This window comes from Nasonia vitripennis, assembly GCF_009193385.2.
Source record: "Nasonia vitripennis strain AsymCx chromosome 4 unlocalized genomic scaffold, Nvit_psr_1.1 chr4_random0006, whole genome shotgun sequence".
Lineage (NCBI taxonomy): Eukaryota > Metazoa > Arthropoda > Insecta > Hymenoptera > Pteromalidae > Nasonia > Nasonia vitripennis.
This window is the reverse complement of record NW_022279641.1, coordinates 1220073-1236391: the sequence shown is the minus strand read 5'-3', so window position 1 is coordinate 1236391 and position 16319 is coordinate 1220073. Positions and strand designations below refer to the sequence as shown.

Here is a 16319-nt window from a genome sequence, read left to right as displayed (position 1 = left end):
GATACGATACGCGGCACGCGCAATTCAAATTTCAATAATATTCAGAAATTTCAAATTTAAAACGATGCTAGTATTGACATCAACCGCGAGGCGGCGCTGCCAACCCGAAAATTTGAATTCTCGCCAGCGATTGGCCGGCGCGATTCGAAGATGTCAAACGGCAGGACGCGGCCGTTAAAAAGCAACAGTTCTCTCTCGCATGTGTGCATACACTGCTCGCGTCGCATATCTCGATCGGAAAATACTCGTCCAGGTGTTCAGCCGAACGGAAACATCCCCCACTGCGGAAAATTCGGGAAAAATACGCGGCTCTGTTGTTTGCTAGTTGGCTCGTGGACGAGCGGCGAGCAACGCCGGAATAAAGAGGAGTGTATACCGGCGAGACTTCTTTGTGTGCTTCTCTGAAGGGTAGTGCATGCTGCGTGTGCTGCGAGTCAGCGACGGTTGCGAGGGATTTTGCATGTGCCGGATATCATTACTGAGTCTTGGTGATTAATGTAGTGTGGAAATAATCAGTGCACACGGACAGATTGTGGTTATACACGTCGAGTCTTGAATTTGTGCTGTGTAGCTGTGAGCACTACATACAGGAGTCTGGGCCAAAAAAAGAAGAGGAAAACAATGATGGAGGAGTATTTTTGAGTTCGCGAAATTCACCTCGAGCAGCGACCCTTTAAAACTGTTTACCCTCAAAGACGTCGCACAGAGATTTGTCAACCTATATAAGAAGAGGATTTTGAACTTTCATTGTGTTGTTGTTAAGAATAAAAGAGCATGACAACTCTGCACGATGCCATTCCGGACAAGCCGGCCGAGCGCAAGGTAAGGAGAAAATTCGCATTCTTTTCACCGGATATGGTCGAGGCGCCGGTTCCTGGAAAAAATCTCGGTTTCATACATTTGTATCGCTTTCTTTATCGCGTATGAGTACTGCTCGATGGGGCTATGAGAGGACGTTCTATATGTATTTGTAAACAGACTGCAATATTTGGACAACCTGTTTGTCCTTGGTGGGCTCGAATGTGTTGGCACATTTTTGATGTTACTGGGATAATGGGAATGAATCTAGAGCAGCAATCATACGTATTTCACTTGATTTATCTTTAAAAATTACTTAGCGCGATATTAACATTCAACTGTACAAGTTGACTAACTAGCGTAACTGCAACAGTTTGCAATGGAAAGTGCATAAATTCAATGTTGTAGGATAAAATATTTCAGCTTCATCCAATGGCACATTATCATAAATGAAACTGAATCCCAGTCATAATATGTCTGCCGTGATAACTTTCCCAGCTCTCCCGCTCCCAATATACATATTCAATTCCCATCCATAAGCAATTTAGTGAAATGTAACTGCTAATTTTGCAATTTCTTTCTCAGTAAGCTCAGTAAGCTAATTGGCATTGCTCCAATCTTGACATACTCGCGTTTTACGTTTGCAGAAATTCACGCATACCGTCTATTTCGATCTCAAAAACAGTTTTTTTTACATAATAAAATGGAAAAAAAATTTCTTCTCAATTTTATAGCGAAGGGCCTCGCTCCGTCCCTGCAATATCGTCACTATAATATAACCGTCACTGACTGCGTCTCCACCAGTGCACAAACTATACCTATACACACTCATCCTTCTCTCTGGCAGCGCACCCACACTCCGAAATCCTCGGCACACACAGATACACTTGTCCATACTTGGCGATGCTTCGTCAGCTCTCTCTCTCTCTCTCTCTCTCTCTCTCTCTCTCTCTCTCTCTCTCTCTCTCTCTCTCTCTCTCTCTCTCTCTCTCTCTCTCTCTCCTCTCTCTCTCTCTCTCTCTCTCTCTCTCTCTCTCTCTCTCTCTCTCTCTCTCTCTCTCTCTCGCTCTCTCACCGCCACTCGCGCTGCAGAGTATAATACGCGCTATATATCTACGCGTACAGTACAGTACAATAGCTGCTCTCCGCGAGTGCGCCGACGTCGTCGAGTGGGTCTCCAGCAGTCGTCGCGAGCGGCGGCGTACGCGAAAGACACTTGCCTCCGTATGTACTTATTGTATACTCGTGCACTTGGTGACTACCGTAATTCTGAGGTGTTTTGTGCGTAGACGTGCATGCATCAACACGGGACGCCGTGAATCATCGTCGTCGTCGAGGTGAGGCTCAGTGTTTTTCTCGCTGCTTTGTACTTACACCTTATACGCGAACCTCCAGTGGATTTTTTCTTCTTCGGAATAAGGGCTCCGCTCTGCTGCAGTATAAATTTAGAACGACTGTAAGTGAGTATAGGTACTTGGAGTAGAGTGCGTGATTATTGGAGGCTCTTCACGCCTTGCTTCCGTCGAGTCGCGTGCGGATGCGTATAGATCCTAATGGTGTGTGCGATGTGCATTCTAGGAAAAACATATGTTCGGGAGGATGTGCTGCTGCTTTGAGGTTAATCCTTTGTTCGAGAGGAATTTTAGTGCGAGGTGCAGTGTTTTATCGATTGCATCGCTTGTTTTCGGTGATCTTCGCATTGGCGTATTGACGTCGAGCTCGATGTGTTCACGACAGTGATGCAAGGAAGGTGTGGGAGGAGAGTTTTGACGAAGAATCGCCTTAAAAGTGCATTGCTTAACGTCAGAATTGACTTGGCTTGCGAAACATCTCTGTTGGATAACCTTGGACCTTCGAAGTATCTTTCTTTTTCTCTCTTTCTCGTCGCGTGATGAGGACTTTGGTTTAAATTGTTTTTTGTTAGTGCAAATTAAACGAGAGTGTGGGCTCTGCTGCGTTATGAAATATTGTACACGTGAGAGTTGGTTCAGTTGGTTGTGTGAATCATATCTGATTCAGAATTTTTCATTTAAACGAACTAGATTTATTTATTCATTGAGGTGTCGCAATCACCTGATCTCATCAGCCTTGTATACGTTGGATAAAATAACGTCCTCTGTTTAAGGTATACTCGAATTACCTATATCACCTGACAGAAAACATAAAACTAAATTGCTCCAATTTGCTCCAAAACGAGTCATTCCAAGACCCTTACTGCTTGTTTCCGTGTAAGATGTAGATAACTATATTACGAGAACATTTTTTAAAAGATTGTATTATATGTCCTGCGAAATCTACCAAACAACTAAAATACCATATTCCATTGCCTAACCTCAAAATCCCCAATAAACACACAGTATAAGCATAATGCTCGCGCAAAAAAATCAGTCGTTTTTCGCAGTAAAGCGGCGAATAATGACGCAGTGTCTCCTCGGAAAGTCCTCGACCCTTTTTTCCTCTCTCCTCTCCACGCGATAGGTTCGATCGTCTCTGTTTTGGAATGAGTCACCAGCAGCCCTTGCTCAGCGTCTCTCGCGCCAGATTTCATCGGCTGCTATTGTCGTGCACATACATACACACGCAGCTTGCATTCGTGTCTTATCTACGCGAGGAACTCAGCTGAGTAGTGGTGGCGATTGTTGGTGTTTCGTTTGACGTGTGTTCCAAAGTGGGGGAGTATGTGTGTGATTGGAGTTGGGTGAGGTTAGGTACGATGCACTTGTCGTTGGATTATTAATAGTCTTATGTGCGACAGATAGCTGGTGGATTGAGTGTCTGGAGGGTAATGCCACCGACACAGGTGATTAACCTTTGGTAAGCGTTGTAATATCAGTTTTATTATATGTAGGGTATGTTGAGCAGTGTCGTATAGGTTTCTCACTTGCCGATAATAACGTGTGCTTGCGATCGATTTTTCAAAACACAGTCTCTATTTTTTTATAGGTTTCTCTTTCACTGCGTAATAAATTTTAGGAAAGTAAGTTCAAAAGAGCAGAAAAAATATTCCCTCATCGTCTCTGCTCTCGAATCATTGACTCGTTACGTCAGCTCCAATGCATCAGATATCTCGAGTGGAGTACAGATAAACATTACCGAATCACTCTCAAAAGTTTCTCTCAAAAATTTCTCAAATGCTTTCTAAACACTGTATAACAGAATGACTTTTAGAAAATTTAGATTTGTCATCCCAGTATTCAATTTCCAGTTAAAACCCCGTTAATTCTGATAAGAAAATACCTCTAATCAGCAGATCGTAAAGTACAACTCCTCCCAGTGTCCAAAGCACAATTACGTGAGTTATCGAACGCAAAATACACCGCGTTCGGAAGTGAAAACTTGGCATCGCGTCAGGCCTATTATGCGCCTATCCATGAAAGAGAGGATAAACGCCTCCTTTTAGCGATGCTACCGCGCCTCTAAACTATTTATAATCTCGAAAATTGCCTTTGTTCTGTACACTGTGTAGGTACGCACGCGTTTACGATGTGTGTAAAGGGGGGAGGGCAGTCTTTTTTCGTATCGGGATTATTTTTGGGACTTTGGAAAAATCGTCGGAGGCTCCAGCGTCGCGCGGCGTAGACGACAGAAGAATCGGCGCGTCGGTGCGATAGACGTCTTATGCGTTACTTTGAAAAGATATTATTGTAATAATGGCGTTTGATAAAACGATCGTAAAGTTTTTAATTGGTGTAGATTCATTGCCTCTACCACAAAAAAAAACAGCATGACTTCATAACCCAGCTATCTATCCATCTGGCTGATTCTTCATTCCGCGCATATCTCGGTACTCGAAAGTGTACAGCGTGAAAACCGTTTGTCGAACGAAACAGCCGTCAAAACAAAAAAAGGAGCGACGACAAAAGAGTCGGTGCGCACGTGCTTATGCATGTGCTGCAAAAAAGGAGTGTGTATTGGTGCTGGAGTTGTGCGAAAGCGGCGAACGGTAAATATGGAAACGTCAGTCGAGGGAACGGAGCGACGTCGAGTCTGACAGACGAAATCGGCGGCTCGCGGGTTAGTCGAATCGTCGAAGACTGGAGCCTCGGTCATGGGGAATTTCGTGCGGAAGGTAACGAAGTGTTTAGTTTATGTGTCATATAGTTGAGTGCGATTTGTGATTAACTAACCGTTGTATTGTGTTTAAAACTGAGTTTAGAAGCGATTAAAATTTTAAAAATCACGAATACACGATGAATATACTCCGTGCTTCCCCGCAGATAATCTACGATAATTTCAACACTCCGCATTGCGATATCTACTCAACGCACGTACTCCCTAACAATAAACCTATTTCGAATTATAATATAGTATAAAATCTCAAACAATTCCTCGTCGCTATAATAAACTAACCCGCACCAGCACACAGAGAAGAAAACTCGCACTGCAGCCACACTATCCACGCAAGGTCGCTAACTCGTTCGTCCCACGAGAAACGCGAGAAAGCAGCCACACCGCCTCTGTCAAATCCAATTACCCACGTGTGTGTGTGTGTATATATATACACACACACACCTATACACACCACCTCAGCAGGCAGCAGAGCAGCCCTTTCCATTCGACTCGCAATAATCGACACTCGATGATCGCGGCCGTCCAACTACACACACGCGGCAGTGTTCTGCGCGAGGCTCTCCCGCAATTTTATAATTAACTTCGCGTTTGCTGAGATATATAACACGCAGATACTGGCTCTCGCTAAGTTGCGCAAAATCTCGTGCGTAGCAGCAGCAGCAGCAGCTGATCCTGTTGTTCGAATTAGCCAGTCGGCGAGAAGCGCCCGCGCGCTACTCTCCTTTCTTCTTTTCTAAAGCTTCGTCCGCGACTTTTCTTTATCTTATTCGTTGGCCCCTTTGTGCCTGTGGTTTGGCAGTTCAGTGAGAGGTGACATTGACTATAGAATCAAGTGGGTTGATATCGAGGTATGGATTTCCTCAACAGACTTTTGAACAGACCGACGCCTAAACCGGCCATTTGCCACGGTTCACCCACGCGACAGCAGCATGAGGTGAAAAACGACTACAGAGTTATATGGATATTGTGTCAGTTGCAGTGGCTACTGCTGCCGCTTTGTGCAACGTCGATTTTATAGGTCGCGTGTATAGTTTCTAAATAGTTTTTTTTTCGAGAGCAAGTTTCATTTTCTTTTTGCTATTGGTTTGGATGGATATTGTGCGAGAGATGCTGCTATTATTAGATGGAAAAATTTGGGATGAGTCTTTGTGGTGCTGCACACGTGTGTGTGTGTGTGTATGTGTATGTGTGTGTGTGTATGTAGTGTCTAATTATCCGAGCTTTGGAATCGCAAATCTCGCTCTGGAGGTTTGCCAATGTTTGGACATTATTTATGTTTGCTGAGGTTTTTGTTCGTGCGATTTTTGCCTCTTTATTCTTGCCACGTTGTCGCCGTGTGAAAGGAATATTACACGTCAATTTTTATGATTATATAGTCGGTGATATGTGTATCGTATCAACCTTTGCTGTCATTTGAGTCTTCGGTGTTTTAGCTACTACTTCTTATACTTTCACGACGCTTGTATATGTGACATAACATTGAATCGTGTATTCAAGCAATAATTGAACCTCAGGCAGTCGACGGATTTAGGTGGTTTAGTTTATTTGACCTTGAGAAATACATCACGTTTCTTATCTAAATTTATTTATTTTTTCAAATTCTTGTATTGACTTCGGCAGATGAGAGTTTTGTTATGAGGCAATCAATGCCAAAGCCAAACACTGTAGGGAAAAAGTATAATTTCCACGACTTCCATTAGTCGTTGTTTTGACAGGTTACAGCTTATCACATCTCGATTTTTTTTATTGTTAGCTTTCTCGTCGATTAGAGCTTTCATTTCAGCTTACGAATTCGGTACAAATCGGTAAAAAAATCTTTTACCCATGATTAATAAACAAATAATTTTCAACCGAAAGTTCATAAAATTCTCTACACCTTGTGTGATCCTAGAGTTGAAAACGAAAAATGAGGCTACAGCACTAATATTGGCAACTTTGACGGCGCCAAATTTATTGGAATGAAAGCAACAAAAACACAACACACGCGTAGATACACATATCTTACACTGCTGGTGATATTGGCCGAAGTGCCACGAGACAAGTTATAAACATTCTCTTCTCTATAATCACTCGAGTATTTGAATTCCCGCCATCATTCTGAAATCGCGTTACATCAGTGTAGCAATTATCCATCGCCACACCTACTCCATTTGCCGTGAAACCCAATTAATCCACTAAAATCGCATCGCAGAGGCGCAGGAACTTGACACATTTGGAGGCGAACGAAATTTTAGCACTTCGCGCTCGTTAAGCTCGTCGCCGACGTCCAAAGGCGAAGGCGAATCGCAGATAAACCGACATCCGGGGGAATGTGTATATCGGGAGGCGCCGCTAAGACGAAACTTGGCAGCGAACCACGTCTACGTGGCCTCGAACGATTTTCAGCCGTTAAGGGAGTCTTTCGGCAAAAAGTTGTCCGCTCATACGTGGGCTAGATTCTTCTTTTTCAGCGTTTTTGCGTATTCATGTATTGCTGCGTTTTTTTTTTTTTGAAATTTAAATTATTTCTTAACGTAACGAAGACTTCATTGTACATTTTCATAATCTAAGAAGTTGAATAATCGATAATAGAGACCCGAATGATGTTTTTTCACAGAGCGCCGGCGAGGCAGCCCTACCATCCAGCCGCCCGCAATCCGATTCGGACCACAATCTGATCCGTTTCTCTCGGGACTTCTCAGAAGCAGCATCGAACAGCAGTGGGCCGAGCAGTCTCGTTCCGGAGAGTCTCTCATCAGCCTCGAGCTTTCAGAGTCTCGCCTCGACACTCAGTTCCAAGTCCAGCAGTGGCATCTGCGCCGATTCGGCTCCTGGTAGTCCGGACAAGGTCAACTCCGGCAACGGATTCGATCACTCCTACGTCAACGTCGATATCCCTGACTTGGACGATCTTATCTCTGCCTGTGCGAACATCAACTTGAACAACGCTACTGTGCTCGGAGGATTGCTGCCTGGCGAGAATAGAGCTGGTGATGAATCGCCGGATAGCAGTGGAGGTGATCTGAGCCAGGATCAGACGTTTGCTTCAGCGGCGGATGATACTCTCGCCGATGAGACGCAGGTTCTCGTCGAGGAGACTATTCAGACTTTCAAGACCTGTCCTCCTCTAGAGGTATAATATCAGATTTCGACAATAATTGGGATATTTTAGATCGTTCGAAATTAAACTACAATTTTTTAAATACATTTTCTAGGTAACTCAGGTCACATCGGCCGAAACCCACGTCTTCAAGGCTCCCATCTCGGTCGACGAGCAGTCATCTGTGATCCCGTACCTGTCGTTCGAGGAAAGCGTTCTTCGCAAGCACCAGGAGTTCGTGGACGACGGGGCCGAGTTTAAGAGCGCGCTCACCTCTTTCCAAGCCACTCAGTCCATAACTGTCTCTTCCACTGTTGACACTCGACGTGGCAGTTACAGTCCGACGCCTTGCGAAGAAATCGACGTAGCTCAGGTCGCCAAGATCACGTGCAAGAGTCCAAAGGATCTTGATATTGCACAGGAGAGCTTGATCGTTGTTGTTGACGAGGTCGTCGAGAAGAAAGGTATGTAAACCAGTATTGATTTGGTCGGTAAAGTAGAGGATGCAACGTAACGAGTTTGCTTGTATTTTGCAGAACAAATTGTAGAACAAGATTTCATACTTGGCACACCTGATGCTAGCTTCGAGGAAGTCCAGGCCTTCAATTCCACTATTATACTGAATACAGATCTGGCATCTGAGGAGCCAACGGTATTATCTAATATCAAGAACGAAGTTGTAGATAAAGAAGAGAAAAAACCAGTAATTTCTCTTGACGAAGTTCCAGTTGGAGTTAAGACAAAAGGGAGTGAAATTGTTCAGGAAACAATTCCTAATATTCTTAATCATACACACGATAATGCACAAGATACTGGCATTTTAAACAAGACACAGGATATTGTACAAGATGCTAACGTTTTAAATAACACACAAGATATTGTACAAAATACTAATATTTTAAATCAGACCCAAGATATTGTACAGGAAAAAACCATTCTAAATAAAACTCAAGACATCGTTCAAGAGGAATCGAACCTAATTAAGACAGAACTTATTGCACAGGAGGTAAACAAATCTGTGAATAAAAACGAAGTTATTATACGGCAGATAAGCGATCTTAGTAAGACAGAAAGTGTACAAAGTAAAACACAACATTTTACTAAGGAAGATCATTTTGTTGAGAAAAAAGAGATTTTAAAGCATAACATTGGATCGTATAATGAGATAGACGAGAGGCCGATTAAACCACAGATACAAGAAGCACAAAGTCCTAAGATTATCGAATCAAACGAGGAGAATACTTGTAGAACTCCTCAAAAGCTAGAAGAAACTTTCCCTAAACCAGAAGCGAAATCTCCTAAGCAGTTAGAAACTTTTGCGAACGAGGAAGCACAGAACTTAAATTTAATAAACACTGAAGCAGTAGCTTCCACACCGTTGCCTGTTAAGAATTTAAACAAAGCAAAGACTCCAAAAACACCCAAGACAAAAAGTGCTTTATTCACAAACGAACCTAAATCTCCTAAACCTCCAGCTCAAACCTCAAAGACTCCCATCAAAAGCGAAGAGATTAAAGAAGAGAAGAATAAGCTCAATTTTGATCAGACTCTAGCGATCAACAAATCTTTAGAGCAGTCTTCGTTCAGCGCTACCGAACTTATAACTAATCTAGAGACAACTAGTGACGTTTTACACGAAAACTTATGTATTGCACCAATTCAGGAACCTGAATACGAGGCCTTTAAACCAATCCAGCAAAGCACCACTCTACCCTTCCCTGACTTTAAAAAACTACAGGAAGCTGCTCTGTCTGTCGCGAAAGAAATCGACGAATCTTTGGAAAAAATAGAAGAGACTGAACAGTTTGTTTCAGCGACTACCGAATGTGAGTAATTGAATCAAATATATTAAAGATAAAAATGTATCAAGTATCTTAAACTAAATCTTTTTTGTTCCTGTTGCAGTATTTGGGGATCCGTCTGCTCTTGATTTTCTCACACAGGTTGGATCGCAGCACCCCACTAAGCGAGGTGAAAGATATGATTCATTGTATATGAAGTTTGATCCATTAGCTCAAAGACTCAGTATGCTGCCCCAAAAGAATCTCCCGACCGCCCCTTCGGTAGACGAAGAGGAAGAGAAAGAGAAGGAAGCGAAAGTGAACAAACCTTCAAGTGAGATGGGAACACCAAAGAAAAATCCAGCCTTAGCAGCTATTGATAGATTACTTTTCTACAGTCCTTGCCCACCTAGTGCGACAGAAAGTGCAGTGGCAGAAGCCAAACAAAAGAAGGTAATTTTATAATTTAAATTGAATGTTAATGAAACCTTTTTTGTGTATTTGTTGTGAATATTATTTACTTCAAAATATGATTTATATTCTTAGGAAGAGGCAGAGAAACAAGAGTCGCCGGTTGTTCCATTTGTCGACGAAAAAATGGCGAAGGAATTAGAACTGGTGAGGACGACTGTACTTCAACTCGAGGCAGAGCTTGAAAAGCAGAAACAAGAGCACAGGGAACAATTGGAAAAACAAAAGGCTGCATACGAAGAGAAAGTAACCCACATGCAAACGAAATTCACTCAAATGCAGTCCCAATTGACACAGGAGGTCAAGTGCAAAGGCCAAATGACGCAAGTTCTTAATTATACCTTTCACCAACATTAGGTATACAAATTTGAACAGATATACTTACAAGATTAATTATTTTTAACAGGGTGGTAGTAGAGGAGTACGAAAAATCAATCAGCAGGTTAATAGCGGAAAGGGAAAAGGACCGAACGAGTTTTGAAGTAGAGAAGGCAAAATTGCAAGAGGAACTTCAAGTGGCCAATCAGCACCTCAGTAATACGGAAGCAGCTTTCAGTGACGTTCATTCAAAGTACGAACGGCTGAAGAATGTTGTTTCGGCATATAAGAGTAATGAAACAGTTCTTAAAGAAAGTATTGCTGAGAACCAAGAGACTATCAAGACTCTCGAGAACAGATACGAACAGCTGAAGAGTCATGCAATGGCACAGCTTGAGAAGTAAATTTTTGAAGAATTTAGAAATTCTAAGTTTCTCATAACTAGCTAGAATTGAAAATTAATCATAAAAATTTTATTACAGGGCAAACTTAGAGTTGAGTGCTATCAGGAAACAGAATGAAGCTGAGACTGTAAAATTGAAGGCACTGGTGAGAAAGGCAGAGTTAAAGAGTAAGTCTCTAGCAGAGACAGTTGAACAGAAGATCAAGGAAAACAAAGAGCTAACACAGATAATCGACGAGATGATAGCAAGGGTTGATTAGTCGTTATTTTTTTACTCAACATGATTTATTTTTAGGTTTAACGAGCGTCGTGTAATGATATATAATTATTATTGTGCATACTTGTATTGTTTTTAAAAAGAGAAGAAAAAATCGTCTTAGTCAGTTTGAAGTAAGCCCTTTTACTAATTATTTATAAGTTGTAAAATATATTTTATCGCAATAAAACAAAGTCAAGGCTTGTTCAAACTATATAATTTGTTTATACCCCAAATCTTAATTCTACATAGTACAAATTATTTCATAGTCCAGTTTAGCTGCAACAATATATACGTATAAGTGACATTTTGTTTTTAAAATATAGTCCCTTCTAAACCTTAGTACATATTCCAGTGCAACACTTCATATTTTTTTATAGATTCGTTCATTTATTCGTTAAATAACATTAAAAAACTAATGCTTCTGATGACGTAGCCGGTTTGATATACATGATCTGTCTAGTTTTTTTTTCATTTTATCTTAATTGTAAAAATAAACGGTTCTTTTGCTATCTGGCGATCTTTTCTTAATATTACGGGTTTTAACTTTCACAGTACAGACTAGTTTACAAATTCCTGTAAATATTTTTCATTTATACAGTAAAATATTTTCATGTATCAGAAATAGTAAAACGATTTCAGATGTATGATATCTCTAAAACCTTAACATTATACTTATAGTTATTCTTGTATATTATATAAACATCTCAATGAAAATGAAATCTGAAAGAGAAACGTCAAAGTCGAAATTGAAGCTTAAAATTGTCGTTTCTAATTGAAATCGTTCAAAAATGAAAAGTGTTTTACCTACATTGAAAACAATCGCAAAAATTCATCAAAATATTTTTCATCTATAACATACTTGTGCCCTTATATATTAGCTAAGCAATGAAAAACAATCACCAGAGTGCTGCCTAAACAAAAATTGAAGTCACAGGTATTTTCGATCAAAATTAACTACGTAACAATCAAATGTCGTTGGCGTCGGTGACTTAATATACAAACCGGTAACTATCTTCAGAGTCATAAAAAAAAAACACTAAAGAGCAGTCTTGGCTTCGACGATTAGGAGAACGTGTCGCTTGGCGAGCTTCAGCATACGATCACTCGTGCTGCCGGGTTTTCTCGGGACGTTCTTGTTCTCCAACTCAGGCATGTACATTCTTACTTTGCGAGCTAAGCTAGCAGCGTACTGCTTGAACATCGGGTCTTTATAACCAATACCCTTGCCTCGCAGAGCTTCCGCTACAGCCCACAGTAATTTCTGCAAAGTATGTGGCACATTAGTTTTCTTTGTTTTTTGAAAATATTATAATTTAAATCTTATAACCAGAACGTGAAATTACCTTTCTATGTGTTTCACTGAGTTCACACTTGCCGTAATCCTTAGATAAACTGCTACCAGTCGAATGCCGGTTCCATGTGTTTGATGAGCTGTTCTCCAAGTTCCGCGTGCAGTCGAATGAGAGACTCTTTGCCCACTTGTGTTTCGAGTGTTCTAGTTCTTCTTCACTCTTTCTCTTTTTTGACTCTGTGAAACTTATCGTCGTCTGTGGCTGCGAGCTCTTCCTCGAGTCTACGAAATTCATTGGCTGCGATTGCGATATTTCGTCGACTGTTGAATAAAAATGTACTGATTCACGATTACAAAGCCACGATAAACTAAAAATATAGAAAGACCAGCTTGTTGTCTGTTTACCTTCGTTTTTCTTTGGTGTTGGGAAAAGTGCCCGCTTGATTTTCTGAGGATTATTGTTAATAGTACTAGTCGTTACAGTTGATGTGGGCAATGACAATCGACTAGGACCAGGCCTATCATTAGGCGGGCTCTGAAAGAGGGCTCGCTTCGAAGTTTCGATTTTAGACTTCCTCGGAGATGGACCTTCGAGCATGAGCCTCCTTATTTGACGCTTCTTTGCCGAACTTCTCGGCGTCTTTCGCGGGGTTTTGCCACGTGGGCTCTTTTTTCTACGTATCACTTTTCTAATCAAAGTAATAAGAGGATCAATTAATTTAAGAATTTAAACTTTATAAAACGATATCTTGTGAAACAATGATTATTGAAACTCACTTGGCATTAAGTATAATTTGTTTTTTCTCTGCAAGACCAAGACCTTGCACATTAGCACTGGAAAATGTTCTTCGTCTTTTGGCGAGGTGACTAAGTCTTTTGCCGGGACTCTGTCCCATGTTCCGTCTTGCTAGAAGACTTCGTTTTCTAGCACTGCCTGGCATCTGTTTGGCGAACCAGACATTGCACGTCGATTGAGTCTCGGCTCCAATATACCTGTCGCACAACTTTAATCTGAGGTTTTCGAATTCCTCCATCGCTTTGTTCCTGTTGTAGCTGCGAGTCAGATAAAATTTAGAATGGCCTGTACAAAAACAGAAACAATGTAAAACAAAAACTTACTATATTTCAGGACATTTGTGTTTGAGCATAGCCGGCCAAGACAACTTGGCGACCTCTTCACAACTTATCGACGTGAACAGCGTCGGTGGTGCTTCCTTGTCGTCTGAATCTCCTAGTTTACTATCTTCGTTCAGCACAGCGAACGTGGATGATGACACAATAGAGGAGTTAAGAAGCGTGTCCGACAGCGTAAGCGAACTCGTCGTGTCTGAAAATACTGCGTCGACTGCCACAGAGTCGTTCTTGTCAACTTGTAAATAACTAGATCGTTCGCACGCGTCGAACGCTGTGCTGAGGTTCCGTAGAGGAGCTTTCTGAGAGATTTGTGAAAAAACTTTACTACTCATACTCGTCGTCGTTGTTGTGGTCGTTTCATCGCTCTTCTCCTGATTAGATTCCTTAAGTAAAAAAAATTGTAATTAAGATAATTGAACAATTGATTACATTCTTATATATCTTCAAATAGCAATGAACCTGCTGCGAAACAGACGCCTCGGATTTGGCAACAGGTGCATCTTTCTCGTCGAGCTTAAACGGATCAGCCCAAAAGTATTGTCTATTTTGTTTAATATATACAAGGAAGTCATCGCAATCCTTTTGCGATATAGTATGATTCGGTGGCGGTGGCACACCGCTCAAAAACTTGTTCACCCTTCTCAGCAAAAACTTATCTGCCTTGAGAATGAGCTCAGGCGTGGTGAGCTTCTTGGGACTGGGAAGCGAGGTTCTGGCCTCCTCGAGACTCTTCTGGAAGGTGGAGGTGGTGTTGGTGCTCTCGGCCTCGTCATCGGCGTCGCTCTCAAAGAGCTCGGGGCTTGGAGCGTCTTGGAGTTCGAAGTGCTGAGGCTGAGGCTGCTGAGGCCTCGAGAGGTTGGAAGACTCATCGTAGTTGCAGTCCATCGCATCCTCGCTCACGTAAATCACTGGGGGTTGGTCGGGTTCGGAATTTGTTTGATCACTTTGACGCGTCGTCTCGTCGAGTGTCGTTTTCTCCTCGGGCTCTGTTATTGTCTTCTCTGCGAATGAATCTGGAAAAGAGAAAGTTTGTATAATGATCTTATTTGAAAATTTAATTTACATTTTTTTTCAATAATCAGGTTTCGATGTCTTGGCATTGCAACATGCATGGTTTAAATGCGCTTTTCAGCAGCATTTGTTATGGTAAGTAGATTAAAGAAAGATCATTTAATTATATTCTTTTGAATACATATTTTTTTTATGGTGATTTAATTTTGTTCTGAGTAGTTTTACAATTAAAATCAGCATAAAAATACTGGAATTCTCTTAACATTACAATATTATTTTTTATAATTTACTAAAGTATTAAGTGTTTTATCTTTACAGCTATTTATAAATTTTATATTGAAAAAAAGTAATAAAATCTTATCTACATACTGCTGTGAACTTAACCTGAAAGAGCGCATGTAAAGGTTGTATCAGCTATTGAAATAATTCAAGTATTAATCAATTGTTGCTGAATCAAGAATTAGAGTTGGAAAGTTCATTCATAACTGTAAATGTAAACAAGTGAATGGAATCTTAGGCAGGTGATTACTATGAATTGTACAGCTGTTTCAGGTATAGCAAAGTCAATTTTGCGTACAATTCAAGATTACGAACTTTTATACATTGAAATTTAGATTTTGATTGTTATTTATGATACACTTGTCCCAGAATACTAGATACCAAGAAGGAGAGCAAACTGTCTGTTAACTTTTATGCGTCTTATATTGTCCCCAAGAGATCAAATAACTTTCACCTCTGAATAATAATAACGAATCACAGGGTAAACTGTATTCAGAACTAGATTTAAAAAAAAAAATAGCACTTACCATGTGTAGAAGAGCTGATAGCAAGGTCATCTTCAAGAAAGGAGGTTTGTCGCTCCTGTGCTGCAGGCATGTCAAGTTCAACCATTTCCTTAGCTGGTGTGTTTGTTTTTGTGTGCATCGTCGTTAAAAGCATTACCTAATCCCAGAGCACTGGTCATCGTTTTTTCATCACACTGCAAAAAAAAAAGCAAACAATGAATGTTGAGTAAGACACATAACCAAAGACTTCTGCTCCGAAGCCACCTCTCTTTCCATCGCAGTAAGTCTACACAAACTAACCCCAGGAATGTATATACGTACTCACTTAAAAATTATAGCTGAGTATTTCAGCAGTCGCCTTCAGTCGAAAAGTTAAACGGAAAAACAGCACCGCACCGCGGGAGAAATCTACCTGAGTCAGGAGTCTTCAATCCACTCGCTTAGAGCCACACTCGACTCTACAGCACTACGAGTATAGGCTTATATTCCAATGTACTCATGTGCACAATTACCTTCGAATCGACTTTTATCCACCAAGTTCGGCGCGCCGCTTTTTACTCATTATCGCGGGGACACCGAATTCGCTAAAAGCCGCCTATAAATAAGGCGCGAATAACACAGACAACACACTGGAGGATATTAATATGTGTGGATGTATATGCACGTCGAGACTCTATTTAGGCGCGGGCTCGGGCCTCGGGAGCAGCAGCTGCTCGCGCGCGGCTATATCCTATAAGTATGTGAGAGAAGACGGCAAACGAGGGAAGGGAGAACAGCTATAGTCCCCCTCTCTCTCTCTCTCTCTCTCTCTCTCTCTCTCTCTCTCTCTTTCTCTCTCTCTCTCCTTTTGACGTCGTGGGAGATTTTTCGGGGGACAGACGGACGTTTATAGGAGAACTCGCTCATCTGAGGACTGTA

The 16319-nt window shown here is 41.4% G+C and overlaps 2 protein-coding genes across 5 annotated transcripts; one reads left to right on the top strand and one right to left on the bottom strand.

The window, feature by feature from the left end:
* Window positions 1-201: 201 nt before the first annotated feature.
* On the top strand, window positions 202-11397 carry LOC100114802 (transforming acidic coiled-coil-containing protein 3). 3 transcript variants are annotated; one of them, XM_001599657.5, is made up of 8 exons: window positions 202-822; window positions 7466-7981; window positions 8064-8412; window positions 8485-9774; window positions 9854-10182; window positions 10276-10523; window positions 10607-10918; window positions 11001-11397. In XM_001599657.5, exons 1-8 carry the CDS (start codon window positions 775-777, stop codon window positions 11179-11181), a joined length of 3273 nt encoding a protein of 1090 aa, XP_001599707.1. In that variant the 5' UTR covers window positions 202-774; the 3' UTR covers window positions 11182-11397. The 3 variants fall into 3 exon arrangements, with proteins under 3 accessions (XP_001599707.1, XP_008217362.1, XP_008217361.1); XM_008219140.3 differs by lacking the exon at window positions 202-822 and adding an exon at window positions 4578-4867; XM_008219139.4 differs by lacking the exon at window positions 202-822 and adding an exon at window positions 5358-5803.
* On the bottom strand, window positions 11308-16184 carry LOC100679267. Of its 2 annotated transcripts, none has more exons than XM_016986581.3 (8): window positions 15727-16184; window positions 15423-15595; window positions 14065-14618; window positions 13591-13988; window positions 13249-13524; window positions 12877-13160; window positions 12524-12792; window positions 11308-12441 (listed from the first exon to the last, which is right to left on the bottom strand). In XM_016986581.3, exons 2-8 carry the CDS (start codon window positions 15553-15555, stop codon window positions 12217-12219), a joined length of 2139 nt encoding a protein of 712 aa, XP_016842070.1. In that variant the 5' UTR covers window positions 15556-15595; window positions 15727-16184; the 3' UTR covers window positions 11308-12216. The 2 variants fall into 2 exon arrangements, with proteins under 2 accessions (XP_016842070.1, XP_008217360.1); XM_008219138.4 differs by having other exon boundaries at window positions 11332-12441; window positions 15723-16146.
* Between the last annotated feature and the right edge of the window lie 135 nt (window positions 16185-16319).